The sequence below is a fragment of the Prunus dulcis genome, chromosome 5 (genome assembly GCF_902201215.1).
Source record: "Prunus dulcis chromosome 5, ALMONDv2, whole genome shotgun sequence".
NCBI lineage: Eukaryota > Viridiplantae > Streptophyta > Magnoliopsida > Rosales > Rosaceae > Prunus > Prunus dulcis.
The window spans coordinates 3414699-3436622 of NC_047654.1; the positions used below are offsets into that span (position 1 = coordinate 3414699).

Genomic DNA, 21924 nt, shown 5'->3' on the forward strand with positions numbered 1-21924 from the left:
TTTATATGGATAATTGTATAATATATCATGCTGAAATGAACTTATCGCTAAAAATTTGGAGGTATCAAATAACATAACAATTCTTGCATCAATTTAATTTGATTAGGATATGGTTTGTCCAAGTTGATGATACTATCAACATCTCTCCCATGTAAATTATTTTCTTTCATACACCAATTTTTTTTTATAACTATATCACAAAAGACATAGTTCAAAACAAATTGAAAAGTTTGAAAGTAATTACAAAGTTTATTTTAAGATAACGCCAAAAGAAAGAAAAAATAATAATAAAAAAACCAATAAAAAAATTTATAAAGCCAAAAGAAGAACAAGGGGATATGTGAGACTGGGATAGGAGGTTTGGCCTTATTCGGTTGCTAATAAAGTAAAACGCGGAGGACGACATATAATACGACATGCATTACAAAATCAAAATAAGTAAAAAGATAATTAACTTATTTTTATTTTTCCCAATATTCTTTTTTTTTTTTTTCCGAAGAATTTAGTCGGTTTAGAAACTAGCGAATATGCTTTGTTCTGTCTCTCTCTTCCTCTTTCTGCTAAGAAAAGAAACCAAAAAATAGAGGAGAGAGAAGTTAGATTGTGAAACATAAGGAGAGAAGAAGAGAAAAGGGGTTCCTTTGGTTTTCCATCTCTTTCTGTTTCTCTCTAACTTTTCCCTAGAAAATTGCAGAAAGAAAGAAAATTTTAAGAAAAAGAAGGAAAATTTAGAGAGAGATGGAGAAGAGAGAAGACAATGGAGATGTGAAGGTTGTTGGGGGAGTGGGATCTATCAGTAAGTTCCCATTGAGCTTCTGGGAGATGACTGTGGCTTCCACGGTCCTATTGGGCTTCGTGGTTGGCCTTCTGGTCGTTTACCTAACCATGCCCACATCGGATTATAGCTTTCTCAAGCTCCCTCGTAGCCTCCAAGAGCTTCAAATCCTCAGGTACTTGTCCCAATTTCCTGTCTTTTGTTTTAGATATATCATAAATTGCCCATAAAAGATTCAATTTTCAATGTTCTGGAGCTTAGAGAAAAGGAACAAAATTGATGGGAAATTTGTGGTTTTCTCATGCAATTCCAATCTAGGCTTTTTTTTTTTCCCTCTGTTTTATTGGTATAAGCAGTTTTCTGCATCAGAGCTCTGTTAGTTGTATAGTAAATTATGGATTTTTAGCTTTGAGAGCTATTTTTCTCTTTCCAAAGCAAAACCAATAAGCGTGATCTTTTTGTGAGGATCTATCTTCTAGCTAAATAATTGAAGCATTCTATTTTGACAAATCACTTTTCAAGAGTTGAAAATAATACATAGATTGTTGTTTCCTAATAAGATAATAGGTCTTTATTTTAGTACAACTGGTATTGGTCTAAGCAAGTTTAGATTCGGACCTTATTCTTCTTCTGTGAAACTTTATGCAACATCATGTTGCTGTAATATTAGTTATGGGTTGTGGCACAAATGCCTAATATGAATTAGTGCATTAGTGTGACCTAAAGATGCTGTAGTAGGAGGGTTGGGAGTGATTTGTGTAGACTCAATGAGGGAAAATAATGCTAATGTCCTTTATTTATTGTTATAACCATTTAAAGCCATTTCACTTGGTAGACAGGTGAAACGAGATTCTTGTGGTATAATTTTAATTTAGGTTTGATAATTTTATTGCTTGAGTATTTTGAAAGACATAGCTGTAACATCATTAGCACTATGAACTTGGTTTGTTATAGCAAATCTACTCCCCTAGTTTGACGAATGATGTATTGTGTTTTGTCCCTGCTATATGTTCTTCATTTAGAGAGAGATTGTGGAATATTAGTTTCATAGTATTTGTCAGTTTTATTTATTTATTGTTTCATTGTCTTCTTCTGGGTAGAGTTCACCTTGAGGACTACACAAGTGACTACACTGCTCAGGTTTTGTTGGGGTACTGCATGGTTTATATATTTATGCAGACTTTCATGATCCCTGGTACTGTATTCATGTCCTTGCTTGCTGGTTCCCTTTTTGGGGTTTTCAAAGGCGTAGCTTTGGTGGTGTTCAATGCCACTGCTGGTGCATCTTCTTGTTATTTTTTGTCAAAGCTGATAGGGAGGCCCATTGTCTTCTCTCTTTGGCCTGACAAGCTACAGTTTTTCCAAAACCAGGTAAATTTAAATGTCTCCATATCTTTCATTGATACTTAACATAAAAAATAGGAATCAGCCATTTATTTTTTCTTCCAGGTGGCTAAAAGAAGAGATGGACTTTTAAACTACATGTTGTTTCTACGATTGACTCCGACCTTGCCAAACACTTTTATTAATCTTGCTTCACCAATAGTGGATGTACCCTATCATATTTTCTTCCTGGCAACCATAATTGGTCTGATACCAGCTGCTTATGTCACTGTCAGGGTATGGATCTTTCCCTTCTATGAAAATTTTTGAGTTCAATTTTGAAGTTCAATTGTGGTCTCCGAACATCAGAAGGCATTATCACAACTTTACTCAAATCCTGAAGGGTTCTATGCTCAAATGACCCAAAATAAAAATTACTATGCAAAAACAGATATGAATCATGATTATTATTATTTGCATAGAGAAAGATCATTATACCTTCATCTTCGGTTATCTCAATCTGCATTGTTTGCTCATGCATATAAAGATAAAATTGTCTTTAGCAAAGTTAGTTTTCTAATTTTGGAGAATGGTTTTTATTTTGGTTCATTTCATGAAGTGGTTGGAGCTCAAACCACCTGCCACATGCCACCAGCATGTTAAGGTGGTGATAGTTCGGCCTAATCTATAAAGGACAATTGTATTGGTGATTTATCTGAGTTCTCTGGCGTTCATAATGTACTCTGTGTTACTGGTTATGCCTATGTATCTCTGACTCTGTTTTTGCCCTCAGGCTGGATTAGCTCTTGGAGAGTTGCGATCTCTTGGGGATCTCTACGATTTCAACTCAATAGCCACCTTGTTCTTCATTGGAGTTGTCTCAGTTACTCCCACGTTAGTGAGCAAGAGCAAATCATAGCGTCTCACTTGCTGAACTTTGCTTGGTGTACATGAGGCCCTTGTTCAGTTTGCAGTCATTTGGGTATCACCTCTGTACAGTTAGCATCTGTCCGCATTTGAAGATTACTGCCTTTGTTGGATCTCCATTGGATAAGATTATATGCTGAAGGCGTGTGCTTGGATGAAATTTTTGGACTGTCATGGTTTACTGCATTGGTTGGTGGGGTTGGGTGTAAATGTGTAATGTAACTTCATTTTCAGTATCAAGAATATCTCCAATTTCATAGGGCATGTATATCATTGGCAGGAAAATTGTAAAGGCAGGAAAATTGTAAAGGCAGTCTAGTCAAGTTCTGAGCTTATCTCAGTTCTAGTGTTGAATTGGAAGTCCCAACTTAACAGTAGTATTGTGTTTCATCAAATTGACCACTAAAACGTCAGTATGAAATTTCTTTAAGACAATCAATCCACAGGGTTTGCAATTTCTCAATTTCGCCTCACCTACTTACCTAATACGCTAAGTATTTGTTCTTAATGATTCCTTGTTGCTTAATTTGCCTCAGCCATTTAGTTCAAGTTTGAAGCTGTCAGTAACTATGGCATCTGGAATTGCTTGGCATGGAAGCTAAGAATTGCAGAACTAAAAAACACTGTTTCTCTACAATTCAAGAATCTCAATTTTGCAATGCAAGTTTCTTATGGACCAACATATTTGCACCGAGGCATCTGTGGGTTAGGTCAATAAGCCAAAGCACCTAACCCAAAGCAATGTGCTTGTCCTTTCGCACTTAACTCAAGTTCCAATATCTTCATACATTAGATTAGTTTGGAATATCATTTGTAATTAAAGAACTAAACAACAAAAATGTTTATGCAGGTGGGTGCTCAAAACAAGCAATTGTGAGTGGAGGCAGAGAGTTGAGAGCTAGTCTGATCCTATAATCTCATTATTGTTATTTTTGCACCTTTCTCATCTTCGTACAGAAAGCAATGTCAAGATCCAAGGACGTGTAACGTGTTAGTGCACCAAAGATTGGTAATACAAGAACAAAACGTGTAAGTTTTGCTCATCTTAGTTTCCATTCTGATAATTTGATCTTATAAGTTTACTTAGTTAGCAATCAAGTCTTGAAATTGTAAAGGAAAATAGAGGGATTGATTACATCAATTTGAACTCACTACTTACCACAATTGAAATTATGAACCAAACTAGGAGGACCCAAAACCGCATTTTTGGAATCCAAACAGAGAATAGATCTGTAGATCATTATAATCGAGATTCTGGGAACCATCTGACGGAAATTAACTTATAAAAATTATTTGACGAAATGAAACAATATAATGACTTGTACATGAAATTGGACAGGGTACACATTTCATAATTCTATTAGCACAGAACTGGAGGTGCCTTTATCAGGTCAATTGCCAATGGACATTAATTGTGTGCTCCTACCTATATTTCTTGAATTTCTTCTTCTGCTGGGAGCTCTCTGGAGTTCGGCTATCCATCTTACGCTTTATACCTGTTTGTTTTGCAGCACCACCTTTGAATGATGCTTTAGCTTTTCTGGCAGCAACAGATGGTCGTTTGTCTTTACGTTCTTTCGGCTTCACTCCACTCAGAGATCTTGATTCGAACGTATCTTGTCTACTGCTTTTTGAATGAAATTTCTTTTGGACACCAGGCTTACCTGCACGCAGGCCCTGGTAGGACTTAGTAGCCTTTGAACCCACCTTGTTAAAATCTGGGGTCCTTGAACCCACTGCCAGCTTTTTGGCTGGGGAATTAGCTTTCAATCCAGATGAGGGATTCTTTCTCTTGGACGGGGTAGAATCCGGTTTTGCATGAGAGAGCCTGAGCTCCCGATCCCCAAGCTTCAAGTTTCGCTTCTTAACAACCAAATTTGCAGCTTCCTGGGTGCCCAAATACACAGACAACTCATAAGATATTCTGTATTCGATAACACAAATTGAAAAATAGGTGGGCTCTCAAGAAAATACAACATATAAAAATTTAGCTACAGAGTTTACATGATGATGGCACTCTATCTCAAACAATAATCTATTTAGTCTAGTCAACTATGCATGTATGTAGAACTAATTTGATACCAAAGAAGAGTTTTAAAAAGAAACATTCATGATACAAGAATGTTCTGAAAAAAATATAAATCATACAGTTCCAGAAATTACCCGGTAACAAGTTCATATTTCCATCCTCAGTCCAACTTTAATATAAAGAGAAACCAAAATACAGATTGAGGCAGCAGACACTTAGCGGCCAAGATGCCATAACTAAAGAAGGGTGGTGATTTTGGCACTCAAACGTCACCCTTAAATATCTCGTGCACTCCTCATGTGTCAGTGGTAGAGGAGAGTAGGAGGTGAGATTTGGAGTGCCAAATCTATTCCCCTTACAAAATTGATAATGACAACTATTTTGTTTTGTTAACCACATTATATACTCAGTGGCCCATATGCATAATTTTAGGGTTGAAAGACTTCCTAAAAAAAACAAAAAACAAAAGGTCGAAAGACAACGAATTCACATATGTTCCACAAGACAATCTGGGATCCTATCAGCGTCCCCGTGAGGCTGTCACTAGAAAGGAACAGAACCATCCCAAAATGGAAACAAACAGAAGTAATTAAACAATCACATATCTGAATTCGAAAGGCATAACATGGTTATGAAGAAATAATAGAGCATAATTGATAAATGTTGGTGAAAATTGCATACCCTTGTTCTAAACAAAACATAAGCAATGCCCTTTCCGATACCATAGTTAGGATCCCTGATTATGCGAATAGCTTCAACGTTGGATTCCATATTGTTAATACCACAAAACAACTGATAAACTTCTTCATCCTGAAAAAGAAATGAAAATGATAAGCACATATTACAACTAAGGTAGGCAACAATAATTGAAAATTTGGAAACATTCCAAATAATAATATAAAAAACCCTAGAAGAGATAATCACCTTCACATCAAATGGAAGGTTACCCACAAAAACAGTTCTTGTGTGATCATATACAGCAGCACTCTCCCCCTTCAGCTTCTTACGAGGTGGGCATGCCCTGTCAACACGGATATGATGTCCTTCGACCTACATCAACGTGCATAACAAGTCAAGGCACAAAACAAACGACTTCATCTTGATTGTAAGTGATATCTTATGGAGAATGAAAATAATCACCCAACTTTATTAGAAATCATACCACAGCCATGTTATGGGACAAAGAAGCCTGTGCAGATTCCTCTGTTCTGAAAACAATGTAGCCATTAACACTGCAACACAAAATGTGTTAGTTCAAAGTCACTCATAAATAACTTAAATATGAAACTTTCTTCGCAATCCTAACATGTATCAAAACACTATATCCTTATACGTATTTTGAAAATTTTATGCAAACAACTTAAAGTACACTAAATATACATCCCTAACAACCTAAACGTATTGGTTATTGACAGGAAGCCAATTTTCCAGTGTAACTTGATGTTTGAGCTATATGATAGATTATCATAGAAACCTAAAACCGGTACATCACACCCAAAATCAGACAGTAACTGAAAAGAGAATCTATGTGCTCTTAAACGTTTATATATATATATATATATACCCAACAATTATTTCCTAAAACAGTAAAACAATCAAGTGATCTGAAATCATTACCTGTCAGCTTTATCATGGATTTGATTCGTAAGTATTGCTCCCTTTCTAGGTTTTTTGGTCTGAACAAAAGCCATCAAATGTAGAAATCAAAAATCATAACAAGAAATTTGTATTGTGACTCTGCAAAAAACAAGTCTTAGAACTCAAAATATTCAAAGCTAAAACACTCACATCCAAGATTGGCACAGAACGAATCCTTACAGACTCCACCTCTCCAAATTTACTGAACTCCTTGATCAAAACCTTCTTCTTGACTTTCAAGGGCAAATTCCCAACAAAAACAGTCCTCAAAAGCTTACTCTCATCGTCGAAACCTTCATTTGAAACCAGCATATCAGCTGGATTATCCACCATCTTCCTCTTCTCCCCAACAACTTTTGCACCCACATCCTTGTCTCCAACATCCTCGCTCTCCTTCACACCATACTTCTTTGCCTCGTATTCCCTCTCAAGCTCATCTCTTTTCCTCTTCTTCCCATCCATCTTCTTCACCGCACTCATTCCATCACCGCCTTTTGTTTCAACACCCATATTTGGGCGTTCTCCCAAGTTGGAGGCTTCACCGTTGCCCTTCTTTGATACCCCATTTAACTCATAACCCAAATTAGGTTTTTCCAAATTGGGTGTTTCTTGCAGTTTCTTTTTCTTGACTTTCTTGCCCTCCAAAGGAGTCTCTGAAGCTTCTTCATTAACTAAACCAGAAGCTTTCTTCTCTTTCCTTCTCTTCCTCTTTTTCACCTCACCGTCATCACCACTGTTCTCAGAATCACCATGGTTAACGTTTTCCGCAGCTTCAACTGAAGGAGCAACAAACCCTAACCCGGGTTCCTGGTTCGTCCTCCTGAACGGGTTGCTTTCAGAGAATATGGAAGGGACGGCGTCGTCGCTAGTGGCGTCGCCGAATAGGGTCTTGAAAATGTCTGGGTGAGCTGAAACGGCGTCGCTTTCTGGCTCCTTGGGTTTCTTCCTACCCATTATTTGGTCTGAATGAATTCGGGAAATCAAAGACAGTAGGTTTTTTAAGCGTAGAGAGAGAGAGAGAGAGAGAGAGAGAGAGGGATTTGAAACCCTAGTATTTTCCAGGGATCCGGAGGGGACTAGGAAGTTTGAAAGTGGTTACAAAAGAGTGGGCCGGGTCGAGTTGGCTGGCCCAAGGCCTGAAAATAACAACGGCAGTTGATGGCTTGGTTTCTGTTTGGTATTGCTTATTTGGGGCATAAGTGATTATTTTAATAATTTTGAAAACCCATCATGTTTGGTAAGAAATAAATAAAAAAATCGCTTATTATGAATAATTGATGTGAGAGAAAGCAATTAGGGAAAGCTCAGAGGCGCTAGAGTTTAATGAAAATTTCAAAATTCCAAAAATAACCCCATATGTTTCATGCTCGCGTCTCTTTCTTCGCATTCTTCTACTTCCCATCGTTCGTCTTCACGCCTTCACTTCCATGTTCCTCAATCCAAAGATACTCTTCTCATTATTTTCCTTCAATTTTTCTTGTTGGATCATTGAAGCACTCTCTAGAAGCCACAAGAATCAGGTAAGAGACATATTAGGTTTTTTTTTTTTCTCAATTAGTTTCTTGTTAGATCGTTGAAGCACTCTCTAGAAGCCACAAGAATTAGGTAAGAGACATATTAGGTTAATTTTTCTTGTCAATTTCATTCTTCTCAATTAGGATAGAAAAGCTTCTCATTGATTTGGGTTTATCGTACAACTCAAACTGATCCTAAACCATGAAATTAATTTTAGCAGCTTCAATTTTGTTTTGCTTTTCAAATTGTTAATGAGTTCAAGCATTTTGATTAAGTTCACGAAGTGACTATTGTTGATATACGAAACTATCACATTGTAGAACCAAAACAATAACAAACGAACAAGAAGAAAATAGCAAGACACAGAGAGATGTTATATGTTATTGTTGTATTTCTGCTTAGCCTATATAGGGGATTGGATTGGCTTAGTTTTGTTTGTATTTCGATGAGTTGTGGCTAGTTTGTTTGCTTTGTAATTCGCTTGTATACCTATTATTTTCTTTTGTATTGTTCTTTTTTTTTTTTTTTTGGGTCATGCTATTTTTTTAAGAAGAAGACTTCATCTATACAACATAAAAGACATACAAAGACCGACACGAATACAATGGCCTCGTTATAACCTTCATAGGAAAACCACATGGGACAAACTTCATGTTAGGAAAGAGTACCACACATGTCATAGACTAACAGGACAGTCCGACTTAGGCCACAAAAGACCACTGCAAAAAAAATAAATAAATAAAACCACAACTAGACCCAAAAGAGCGAATTGCAACGCAACCTAACTGTCAAAAGAAGCCTGTTATGAGAAAACTCATAGTCTTTTGACCAGCACACGAACTGCAAAGCACACCAAGGGTCAGGGACACAAGAGAGCACACGGAGGAAGAACAAAGAAATGATAGCGAAGAGGACCCCAAAGCAGCACACTACTCAACTTAGAGCATGACAAAAGAAAACCTCCTATGGCCAAACATAGTTCTTCAGACGGCACATAGATGAGAAAAACAACAAGGGTCAAAACAACAGAAGGAGAAACAAAATGACAACCAAAACAGGAGATCAAAGACAAGACCTCTCAAGGGCACACCATCACATCCCAACAACTGCCATCAGCGTCATTGCAGCCGCCATCGTTGAAACAGAGACAAAACATCAGCCACTAGGTATTCCAACTCTTAGAAGAAAGACCCAATCTAGGGTCACTACTATCACCGCTACCGATATAGAGACAACACCAGCCACCTAGAACACTACAAAAACAACCAAACAAAAAAAAAAACACATAAACAGACCTATATCCAAAAAGATCAAGGCTAACCCAAGATCCAAGTATATATGGGGAAGAGAGGAAGAGGAGAAGATGAAGGGGAGATAGGGGCCAGCAAAAGCCCCCAAGAAAGTAGAAAGAGATGGAGAGAGGATGAGAGGTAGGGAAAAGATGGGAGAAGAAGAAGGGGAGAGGAGGAAAGGAAGGGAGAAGATGGGCAGAGTGTAAGAACCCAAACCAAAATATCTAAAAATTAAGATTTCTTTATTCTAACCAAAAGACGATTTTGCCCTCGCATATTTTAATGGGAGAAATTTGACTTTTTGATCGAGAAAGAATTTGGGAATTCCGCTTTCGCCGTTGCGTAGAGCACGGCGAAACGAGTCTGTAGACATGGAGTAGACCCGAATTGGAGTTGTAATGAAGAAGATACGATCAAATTACCGCGAAGGGCAAAACGGTAATTTGGAAAAGTCAAATTTTTATCTCTCTCTCTCCCTTCTCTCTCCTCAGTTCTCTCTCCTCTCTCTCTCTCTCCTCTCCCGCGCTCGACGCCGCCCCCCCTCCCCTGTTTCAGTTTCAGTCTGTCGCCGCCACAGGGCACGGCGACCTCCGCCGTTGGTGCCGTTCGGTCCGCCTCGTCGCCGCCTTCCTCCCTCGACCCGTCGCTGGCCTTGGACCGCCGCAAATCGGCCGAAAACTGGCGATTTTTCGCCGGATTTCATCCAAACTTCATCACCTTCGTTCTCCCTCAATTCTTCATCAAATCAATCGAGTGAGGCACCAGAAGTCCGGCTAACCCACAGGAGGGACCTTCGAAGGGTCCAGCTAGCTCGGACCAGTTGTGAGTGGACTTTTCTTTCTTAAAAGATTTTATAATTATATTTTCTATTTGATCTTGAATAAGTGTTATGGCATGAATTTTATTGTGAAAATATCTTTATTTTTATAAAAATTAGTCAAGCAACAGATTTGAGGTTTTTGAGCCAAAAATAGTAGTTTAGCTCAGAATTACCAAAGTACAGAGGGTATCAGGTTTTATCAGAGATAGTTGTTTTAGACCACCATGTACCCACCCTCTATTTGGTGATTACCCAGGGTTGGACCGATGTCTACGGACATCCAGTCCGATTTCAGCTTATGTCAGTGCACTTGACTTTGCCTCACGAGTTTCGGGGACGCTCGGACCGTGAGTGCCAGGATTTGCGGCTCGGCAGACTTGGTGTCCCGAGACCTGCCAGAATTGCGGCTCGGCTGACTCTGTGTCCCCGAGACCTGCCAGGATTGCGGATCAGGCTGACTACGGTCCCCTGCATCCTGCCTGAGCGACTCGAGCTGACTTGGTGTCATCGAGGACCCGCCGGCAGATCAGGCTGATCATAGTCCCCTGATTTCGCCAGTTTGCGGCTCGGGTAGCCTGCGTGACGCCCGAGACCTGCCAGGGAATTGACGGTTATTACAGGGGTACAATTAGGTGGCAGTTTTAAAGGATTTTTAAGCTTTTTAATACAGTTATTGTTTCACTCATTTATATCAGTACCTTCGATACTCATTCATGTGTTATACCGATATATCTTTGTTCAGTTATGTGAGCATTTATATAATTATATTTATCTATGTTTATTTGAATGTCTCGAATTTGATTATGATCAAATCATAGCTTTTATATCCCTATGTATTTCAAACAGGGGTTATTATATTCTAAATTGTTTTCACGAACATTATTTTTGTCCACTCACAATTTTAACCTTGTTTTTCACCCCCAGGCCGTAGAAGTACGAAGGAAACCACTCGGGCCATCTTCCCAGCTTCCGCCCCACCACCAGAGTGTAGGATCTCGTTGTAAATTTCTTGTAATTCTGTAAATTTGTATAGAAATGCTCTGATATCTTGTTGAACATGAGAAACTGGAGTTGAGACCTGTTGGTGTGTTATTTGAGACTGTTTGACAGGTGGAAGACTTTGGGTTTGGTCAAAATACAGGGGAGACTCTGCCGAATTTTCGGCAGAAGTCTAAGGGAAGTTTTAAAAAGAATTTGAAAAGAGAAGGGTAAAAAGGTCATTCGTGCCGACATTCGCCAGGTGTCGGACACGCACAGGATTCGGCTCGGATTCCAAAGCGGAAATTGGGTCGGGTCCTGTCACAGAGGGGAGGAGGGGCAGTGGCCACCTCCCCTAGCTTAGGAAGGGTTGGTTCTCAGCAAAGAGAAAGAGTTCTTCCTTCTTAAACCCTAGACGTGGTGTCTACCTTTTGCGTTTCATATAAAAGTGAAAGTGTTTTTTCCTTTACCAAACACCTAAAAAATTTGCTAAACACTCTGAAACTAAATATTGTACAAACAGCACATATAACAAAAAAGTTTATCAGACGCCAAACTACTTTCTCTCACAGTTGATTTATCTCACAATAAATTTGACAGCATTTATTTTCACAGCGCAATAATGTTGGGCCTTATTAATGGACTAAAAATCCTTCGTAAGAATTTTATATTAAAGATTGATTAATAATTAATAATTTCAGTTATTTGATTATATGTATGGTACATGTTAAAAAATATTTAACCCACTAACATATCCAAAAGTTCAAAGAGTCATAAAGGGCAAAAATAAGTTTTCTAATGAATCAACTCATTCTATCAGTGATTCTTGTCCGCACTGTTGGAAAAACATTCTATCATTGACTAATTAAATAATATATATTTAACATAAATTTAATCAAATGCATTTAACAATAGTATTATATTAACAGATAAATATGAAATACATTATAAAAAAAATGTAATCAAATACACTGACTTGTATATGAGATAGAGGCTTGCAGATTCGTGTAATGTCTTAAAGAAAGTAATTTACCTATTTTTTTTGCTTGAAGTTCTATAGGTGATTGCCTCTTAGGATTCAATTTATGTGCATCTAAGGCCTAGCACTTAGAATTTAGCGAACTTTTATATTTCCCTCACTTCAAGAATATGAATGTATGTGCATCTTAATGCTTATCTGCAAAACTTTGGGGCTATTCTAATTTAAATAGGCCTTTGAAACCTTTTCAGAAAAGGTTACAACTTGCAACTGTTAAAAAGAGTATTTTGAAATAAAATGGATTTATTTAATTATTTAATTTGAATGTGAAACTCAAATTCATGTATTTCATTTAAACTCCAACATGCATCAATTCACAATGCAAATTTTGGCCAATATACTTTCGATGTAATGTTCTAATCAATAAAACTGTTGTGTCTTGCTTAATTGATACAAGAACTCAAGAAACCTCAGCTTTATACTTCCAAGCATGGAAAAGAAAGAAAATACTTGGTCATGGCATGCTTGTTATAATACACATTAAGATGCAAATAAGATAAGAAGCCAATAAGAGTGATTTATAGATTTTGGTTTCTAGGTTTTTGCCTTCCTGGTTGATGTGTATTATTAGCTTTATAACCTTTGGTTTGGTACATATGCATACTATTTATGTTTAATGCAATCTAAGTATACTGCATAGTGTTTTATTTGTCATTCATGTTCGTTTTCTCATTTGATAGGTAACCCTTGAGGTCCTATTTTTTTCTTTTTCTTTTTTGATATTAGTAGAGAGGGGGGAATCGAATTTAAGACCTTGGTGCAAGAGTAAATGCCTTGAGCTACAAACCCCTTACTCTCCGAGCAATTACTGGCATCAATTGTAGTAATTGTAATTGACTCATGTTCAGTTTGGATTTCCAGCAGTTGATCAGGGTGACTCAAGAAAAACACAATTAAGCATACTAGCATCCACATCTAGTTCAATCTTGCAGTCTCTAAGCAAGGTATGTAAATTAATTAGATTCATATGCCCCGTTTGGTCCTTCTATTGGGTTTAGAAAATTCAAACAATATTTACAGCAGATTTTCATGCGTGTGCGCTATATAAGTCACGAGCAGCAACTACTACATTTACAGCAATTTTCATGCGTGTCCTTCTTGGTTGGACTTTTGCCCTCTTCATTGATATCATATATTCACAGCAGATTTGAAACAATATCATATATTCATTGATGTGAACATTATTCAAGAATTTTTTATTTTTTATTTTTATTTTTTAAGTATGGCAGTGTCTTCACCATAGAGGAAGATAATGTACGAATATATATTTGTACACATTTGATGAGATGCATAAAAGGGCGATTAGATTAGGTAAAAAATTTACAAGGAAAGAAAGCAGACAAGCAAATGAAATAAACACAGAGAAAAATAGCATGGAACCTCTTTTATCTCATAGCTAGCTACATTCTATATAATTAACATGGCTTTTTATTTCTTGATGTTGAGGTTAATTAGTTAAAGCCTTTTCTCATGAACTCTTTTCCCGATCTACCTTGGCGTGTGACAAATTCGGTAGCGATTTCATACGAAGTATTTTTCTGCTAAAAGGCATGAACCAGAGCTGGCGCTGCTGAAACTTGAACGTTTGGGTTGATTTCTTCATTCTCCTCTTCATCTTCCTCTGCTTCCCACATGAAGCTAGCGAAGGCCCCCAACACCATGCTGCATATGCACATTCATAATATAGTTATATATTAAGAAGAGTATTGACTTGTAATTTTAATTTTGAGTTTCCAGTCTGATCATGGGAATAAGTAGTGATATATGTTTGGTTGACAAGAAAACTACGTTCAACAAAAAGAAAAAAGTTACGAAATCGAACAAAATTTCTTGCACTTTGTTCAATCAAACTCGGCTATGCAAAAACGAGTAATGTTACAAACATCAAATTAAACCTCAAAAGTTCTATTTTCTTTTCTGTTTTTTTTTTAAATAAAAGTAAGATTCTAGACTCGAACTTGGGTGCAACGGTATGGGCCCACTACCTTGCCCAACAGGGCAAACCCGCGTTTTCATGTAACTTGTATATTTTTAACAACCAAGCAAAGATAGATAAAAATAACATACCAATCGTCAGGGGAAGCAGAAACGGCCTGATCAAAGTAAGACTTGGCTCTCTCCTCGTCTCTGTGCGTCTCCCAGATCAGCTTCGCGTACAGCGACAACAAGTCGCCATCTCCAGGGCTCGCCAATATGGCTCTGCAATAGCACTCTTCAGCTCCCGCCACATCCTTCTCCACCTTCAGTCATCCAATTTCACATAAAATCGAAAGTCAAATTTCATTTCCTCGCTAATTTTTTTTACCACAAAAGCAAAACTATAATTAATTTAATTAATTACCTCATGCAAGAATTTTCCGTAGTTTCTCAGAAGCAGAGGGTCATCGGGATTTGACTTTAGCATTTCTTGATAATAATCTCCGAGCTTTTTCTGCTCGCCTTCGTCGACTGTCGACAAAGCGTTGACTCCACGATCTCCGCCGGGAAACCGCAGCTTCTCCGCTGGAAAAGCGGGCGATTTCGCGGCAAAATCGTTCTCCGATCGGAGAATGTCGCTCTCCGACCGAGCTCTCCGGATCATTTTATCTCTCCGATGATTGACGTCGAGATGAAGAGAGATCCTTGGAGATCCGACGGTGCTCCTCGGGCCGGAGAAAACGCTGGACAGCGAGTCGTTTCGGGAGAGGGACACTCTGGGCGAACCGGGCACGGCCGGCGACTGGGCCGAAATCGAACTGGTTCGGATCATTACAGCTTCCATAACTGCTTAATGAAGCTTTTGTTTTGCTTACTTTTCCAGTGTTGAGCAAAGTGAGAGTTTATAATTTCTGCTTTTGGGTGGAGGCCCGTGAGAAGGCGTATATATAGTTCGTCTTGCGCCGTTGGATGCGCTGACGGAGTTGACTTGGGGTCCTACGAGATGAGGACACGTGTGGTGGTGCACGTGAGGGTGGCTAGTGAGTAGGCAACTCCGATGGAATAGGCGGGAAGAGCGTGATCGGGTAATGAACGAAACTAAAAGCGGTGTTAAGTGCCTAGTGCAGGTGTCGGGACAAATCTTGTGGGTCCCATTTTGTACGGACTGTGTTCCGCTTAAACCCTTTTTTTCTTGTCCAAACAGCTTACTCAAACGATATGCCGTGTTGAAAATCTAAGCAGATGAATCAAATCCATTACGTTATCAAATAATACTACAATTTAGTAATGTAGCAATTTGGTGTTTGTAGCAGTTTAAAAGTTAAAATTTGTTGGTTTATTTTCTTTTTGATTCTCAAGTTAATCGCTATATTTACTGAGGCAATTAGTGAAAGAAAATATATTTGACTCTCAAATTGCTTACTTTCCTATTGCGATAGATTTGGTCTACATCTTGCCTCAAACAAGAAAAATTCATCGATTTGCCATTTCATCGAGCCGATAAATTAATTCAGAAGAAAAAAATGTGCTAATGTTTTGTCCTAATCTTGACCTTGAGGCTCAAGCAGACATCGAGTGTATTTTGTTAATTCTAATGGTGCCTTTCCATGAGAACTACCTTTAAATTGCCAAATATGGTTGATAGAAACATACGACGACATTTTTCAAGGCACAAGCGTATGTTCTAAGCAACGTTACAAGGTTGGAAGTGATAGGTATCATCCATTGCAATTTGCATACAAGGAGATTTTGATTAAATAGTGTCACAATCTATACCTATCTATACCATGAACTGCTTATGTGCAAGAAACTTCAATCACTTAAAGCTCAATTTCGAAAAACAGATTTATGTTAAAATGTGAAAGGAAAATTCGTAACTCAAACATGTTCGAATATTACGAATATAAGTATCACTTAACCAAGAACTAATTTATGCCAATTTACTATGTATTAAGAGAAACAAAGTAAACCATCCATTGATTTATAATCGATGAGATCCCAATGGCAATGGGACAGAGACAGGGACGCCATCCTAGATTGTCCACCTCTATAATGAGAAGTAACTGAAATACCACGTTAGGAATGGGTGGCCGCAAACGGTTTGGCCGCATATGGTTTGGCCTAATTTCTGTGTTCCCATCCCCTGGGCCATGCTGTAAGTAAGAGACAAACCACTAAATTAAAAAGACACTTTCTCAAATTTATTAAAATTAAAAGATAATTAAAAAGTTAAAAATGCAACAGAGTCTATTCTTGCAAAAAAATAATTTTGATTTGCAGATCAGTAGTTGTGGTTCGAACTCGATAAAACCTTAATGATGTATGTGTGAAAAATTCCTCCCTCTGCAAGAAATAGGGATCCATCCCCCCTCTGCCCTTTATTTTTCTGTCTCTTTTGTTATTTTCTTCCCTACTCATTCCTTTTTATTTTTTGGGTCAGAACCCACTCATGCCGATTACACTGCAACACTGCTCTTCACTCCCATCCACATCCAATGTAAGTTCGGGGTAGGGCAGGGCCTGCCTGCCCGACGTTTATACTTCCCGTGGAGTTATGGTCCCATGTGACATCATGTGATAATTTCCCCTAATTTGGTACAATGCTACGCGTGCTATACTATACCTCAATTCCTAAGAAAACATGATGATTCTGGTTAAAGCCGAACACTAAGAGAAACTCCAAAAGTATGAAATAGTGATTTTCATGCTAATAATGATTCTAAATCATATGGCACATTATGCTTTTTATCACATTGTGGGTTTAGTTGCAAATTATGTTATTTACATTAACTTCAACGTGTAAGTTTTTTTTATATCATTTTATGATCCATTTTAATATTCAACTATATGGATGTACTAATTTTTATTTTTTATACAATATATATTGAAAGATGGAAAAATCGGACCTAAGACATCAGATGCATAATTAAATACTTTTAACCACGGAGTTACAACCCCTTGCCCATATGGATTTTTTATTGGTGACCTTGTAAATTACACATTTTAAAAGTTAAATTTCAAACATCGCCTTTGCTTTTGAGTTCTAACCTTTGAGAGTTGAGCAATGATCAAATTCTTGTGTGTGGGGGAAATGGTGGTGGAACACCATACCCCACAAGCAGTGGTGAAGCCAGAATTTCATGTGTGTGGGTGCCTCTCACAAAATATAAACAATAAAAAATTTGAACTCACAAGACATACCAAAACATCAAAAATCATATTGTGTATTCATTACAATCATCATTGTTCTTGACGAGTTTTCATATTTTTAAATCGTTGCATAACAACCTCGTCATCTATACTATTGGAAATGTCTCTCTCAATATATGCAACGAAGCAATCATTTATACATAAATTGAAAGATCAATTAAAATCAATAAAAAGAAAAAAAATCAAAATTTTATGAACTAAAAATAAATAAATAAAGAAAAAAATAAAAAAGAGAACTACTAAAAAAACTTTAATTGAATAAATTAACCTGATTAAAACTTGATATTGAATAAGTTAACCTAATTAAAACTTGATAGTTTAATATGGAGTTTGAGAGAAAAACTCACAGGCAGTGCATTGAGAAAGTCTGCTTTGCTGCTTGTGTATCTCCAAGAAAGGAGAAAAATGGTTAGGATTTTATCAATTTTTGTAAAAGGGTAAATATATAATAATAAGAGCCATAAACCTTTGGAAAAAGGAAAGGAAAGTGGAGCTTGGTGGAAAGGAAAATAGGATTTGGCTGCTGGCCCACGTGATAAAATAAACATATTAATTAATATAGATTATTCAATAATAGCAATACATATTACATTTTAAAAGAAAGAAAAAAAGTTGAGTGGGGGCCAGTGACTGCACTGGTCCCTACTTGCCTCCGCCCCTGCCCACAAGATAAAAAGGGTAATGTGCAGTTGTGGCCTCCGAAAGATATTTTGTTTATTTTTATAGATCTTTTAGAAAGAAATGGATGAATCGGCATAGCAGGCTTACAAGGAACTTTTAGTAATTATAATAATAATAATAATAATTTCAATGAGAGAAATCCAATCATTGAAAAAAAAAAAAAAAAAAGGAGAGAAATCCAATGATCAAAATATTTTTTTGGCTCTCCAAAAATGTTGCTAAATCTCTATTTTAAATTTTTTTTTGTGTGCATAAAATCATATCTTAACTTGGTAAAAAAGTTAAGAATTTATGCTATGAAAAGGTCGAATAAAGTGGAATAAAATAAAGCAAGTTTAACAGAATAGTTAGGAATTTATCCTCACAAACTTCTTATCAACAAATTTTTTATTTATTTAGTAAGATTGAAGTAGATAAGAGAGTGAAGATGATATTTTATTATTAAAAAAAAATGGGGCTTGATATACCTCTTTAGTTTGAAGTAGTCAATATTGCCTTGTTGAGGAGAGTAGGTAAGTTTTGCCTACCCATTTGCCTCTTCTCTTTGAGCATGAAAATGCTGATGAGGCAAAGCAAATGAGGTTTGCCTATTCTTTTGCCTCTTCCCTTAGAGATGCTCTAAAGACAGATGTAGCAATTCTAAGTAGTAAACCCTTTCAGGTTAGATCGTCAGGGCAATGAGCTCCTCCCCCTTCATCCAAATTCAAATCTCCCTCTCTATAAATTAGGTTAATTTAGTGTATAATATAACTTTTGTTTAAAAAAAAAAAAAAAAAAGCAGCAAACCTTTGATAAGTCTGAAATAACATTTTGAGAGGTAAGGTTCATTATGTCCTTTCATATTAGGTTTATGTTTTATGATATATGAATGAAATTCACTTGTATCGTTGAGCTTTGTTATATCTAAGATTTAGAAAGTATTTTATTTTTTAGAATGCAATTGAAAATGTAAAAATGAACGATAAAAGTATCTAACAAGTCATATACAATTTGAAAAGTGACAAGAGCAAAGTGACTGTCGACAAAGGTGTTTACATATACAATTTGAAGAGACTTTTTGATTGGAAAAATTAACCTAGAAGTTAATCCCTCATTTTTCAACCATGATTTGGATAGTCACGCGCAAACAAACCTCGACACTCAGTTTGTCAGTTGACAAGGACAATGAGGACAAACGGGCGAAAATATTCGCCTGTATTTAGTAAAATACCCACAGAAAATGTTGGCTTGCCGCTGTGCAAATAGTTCATGTGGTTAGCCACTAGGTAAAACAGGCACGTTTGAGTTCTACCAGTTTTTCCTTCATGATATTTTTGACATTAAGCTAACTTTATTCACATCCTGTGATGTGAGTTCGAATTAAAGCAAAAACAAATGCACCTTATCTGTTATATCATCTCAAGAAAAAGACAAGGAAGATTGGTCGACTTTTTAATGGTACATGTCAAAATCAATCTAATCTTCTTTTTCTCAAGTGGTTTATCTTTTCGTTTTTGCTTGAAAAAGTCTCCCAGATTATGATAAGCATCAATTTAATTATGAGTGTCTTTTTTCTTTGACAATGGCAGATTATGATAGCCGGTAATTGCTCGTTCGTCGGCTTCAGCCAGGGTCTTTGGCAACACATGATTTAATTATTTCAAGTGCTTATCTTATCATGCTAATATATTAGATACGTCGGCAATCTATATCTAACCAGTAATTAATTTAGTAACTTAAACAAAAACTATTTAACCTAAATATACAGTTGACGTACACAGTTAACCCATTCGATCTAGTGGTTTAGCAAACAGGTTATACGGGATCCCAAACATCTACATTTAGCATCAGTGCATTTATACGCATTTAAAGAAATCTTAACCATTTGATTAATTTTATGGCTAAAATTAAACCACATTAGTAAAATTGTATTAAGTTAAAAACTCACCTTATGTATTGTATCAATCACCCCCTATCATATAGTGATTCTGGTGAATAGCGGTGGACAACGGCAAGTTGGCCATTGCTAATTGCACAATCGACAATGAAGGTTTTGTAGGTGCTCCTGAGATATTACTTGTTTTTCTCCAAAGATTTGAATAAAATCAACGGCATGTACACAATTTCCCCTCTAAGATGTGAGATTTGAAATTAATTATGTTTTAATCATGAAGGACTGTTTCAGATAAATTCTTCTATATCTTCTCAAGTCCAATATCCAATTGAATATTTAAGTTTTCACAAATTCTTCATAGTTGGGTTAAAGAATAGTTAATTCAAATTTTCCTGCAAATGAGGATTAGATGGAAAATATGAAAATTTCGGACCTAGCATTCTCACCCCAATGGAGACCCACAAACAAATGCCATTCAATGGCCTCAAGATTTTAGTTGTTCATATAGTTTGGTTCAGATAGTATATTTTTTTGGGTGGGGAGGTTGATACGTGATCTGGAGACAATGGAAGATGTTGAAGGGAAGATATGTGGGTGACGAGGGAGGAGAGGATGGGGTGGAGTGGCCGGAGCAATGGCATTTGAAAGGTGAAGACAATTGAGGATACACATGTGGGTAATTGATACAATACATAATACATAAGGTGAGTTTTCAATTTAATACAATTTTGCTAACGTGGTTGAATATTAGGAGAAATTATAGAATGATACGGTAGTACCACGTCAGTGTATAGTACTCATATTCAAATATAGCCACATGTCCATTTTAGAAAAGAAATTAATTATTGTTTCACAGCTGGACTTTTTAGTTTAATTCTTAACTTTTGAAATAAAATTAGAAAAATAAAAATAAAAATAAAAATTTCCTAACAGCCACCTATCTGAGTAGGAGTACTATATGCTGACGTGGTACTACCGTATAGTACTCCCATTCGAATACAGCCACATGTCCATTTTAGAAAATATATTAATTATTATTTCACAGCTGGACTTTTTAGTTTAATTCTTAACTTTTGAAATAAAATTAGAAAAATAAAAACTTAAAAATAAAAATAAAATTTCCTAACAACCACCTATCTGAGTAGGAGTATTATACGCTGACGTGGTACTACCGTATAGTATTCCCATTCAAATACAGCCACATGTCCATTTTAGAAAAGAAATTAATTATTATTTCACAGCTCGACGTTTTAGTTTAATTCTTAACTTTTGAAATAAAATTAGAAAAATAAAACTTAAAAAAGAAAAAAGAAAAATAAAGAATTTATTAACAGCCACCTATCTCCTAACCCAACAACCTGCTATGACAGCCACCCTCTTCTTCCACTATCTTCACCCCTTATACTAATTGTAGACCGGGTTTTAGGGTAAGGAGGATTAAACCGGTATTGATGATGATGAAATGGAGTAGTCTTGACAATTAAAAATTGGTTCGTTTAAGTTTTCTTTTTTCTAATTTTATTTCAAAAGTTAAGAATTAATAAAGTAAAAAGTCTAGCTGTAAAATAATAAGTTATTTATTTTATAAAATGGACACATGGCCATATTTGAGTGGGAGTACTATACGCTATTATAATAGTACCGTATCATTCTATAATTTCTCGAATATCTTAACCATAAAATTAATTAAATGGTTAAGATTTCTTTAGATACGTATAAATGCACCGATACTAAATGTAGAAGCTCGGAATCTAGTCTTGTTCGGATTGGACATTCCTGACTCATTTAATTAACAAGTTGTATTCAGGTTGGGCATTTTAACCCGTTTATTACCTCACGCAATACCAACCGGACCCATTCCCCACCCTATTGGACTCAAACAGGCTAGCTACCCCTATTGTTTACTC

At 36.5% G+C, this 21924-nt stretch overlaps 3 protein-coding genes across 3 annotated transcripts; 1 reads left to right on the forward strand and 2 right to left on the reverse strand.

The window, feature by feature from the left end:
- The first annotated feature begins 502 nt into the window (after positions 1 to 502).
- LOC117627115 (uncharacterized membrane protein At4g09580) lies at positions 503 to 3488 on the forward strand. The gene is made up of 4 exons (XM_034359040.1): positions 503 to 950; positions 1876 to 2146; positions 2225 to 2395; positions 2892 to 3488. Exons 1-4 carry the CDS (start codon positions 739 to 741, stop codon positions 3015 to 3017), a joined length of 780 nt encoding a protein of 259 aa, XP_034214931.1. The 5' UTR covers positions 503 to 738; the 3' UTR covers positions 3018 to 3488.
- A 669-nt stretch (positions 3489 to 4157) lies between these two features.
- On the reverse strand, positions 4158 to 7747 carry LOC117627113 (RNA-binding protein 34). Its single transcript, XM_034359039.1, has 6 exons — positions 6843 to 7747; positions 6672 to 6730; positions 6217 to 6286; positions 5979 to 6104; positions 5736 to 5864; positions 4158 to 4912 (listed from the first exon to the last, which is right to left on the reverse strand). The coding sequence occupies exons 1-6, from the start codon at positions 7644 to 7646 to the stop codon at positions 4448 to 4450; spliced, it is 1653 nt and encodes a 550-aa protein (XP_034214930.1). The 5' UTR covers positions 7647 to 7747; the 3' UTR covers positions 4158 to 4447.
- A 5873-nt stretch (positions 7748 to 13620) lies between these two features.
- LOC117629396 lies at positions 13621 to 15184 on the reverse strand. The gene is made up of 3 exons (XM_034361972.1): positions 14678 to 15184; positions 14404 to 14576; positions 13621 to 13998 (listed from the first exon to the last, which is right to left on the reverse strand). The coding sequence occupies exons 1-3, from the start codon at positions 15095 to 15097 to the stop codon at positions 13878 to 13880; spliced, it is 714 nt and encodes a 237-aa protein (XP_034217863.1). The 5' UTR covers positions 15098 to 15184; the 3' UTR covers positions 13621 to 13877.
- Positions 15185 to 21924: the final 6740 nt, after the last annotated feature.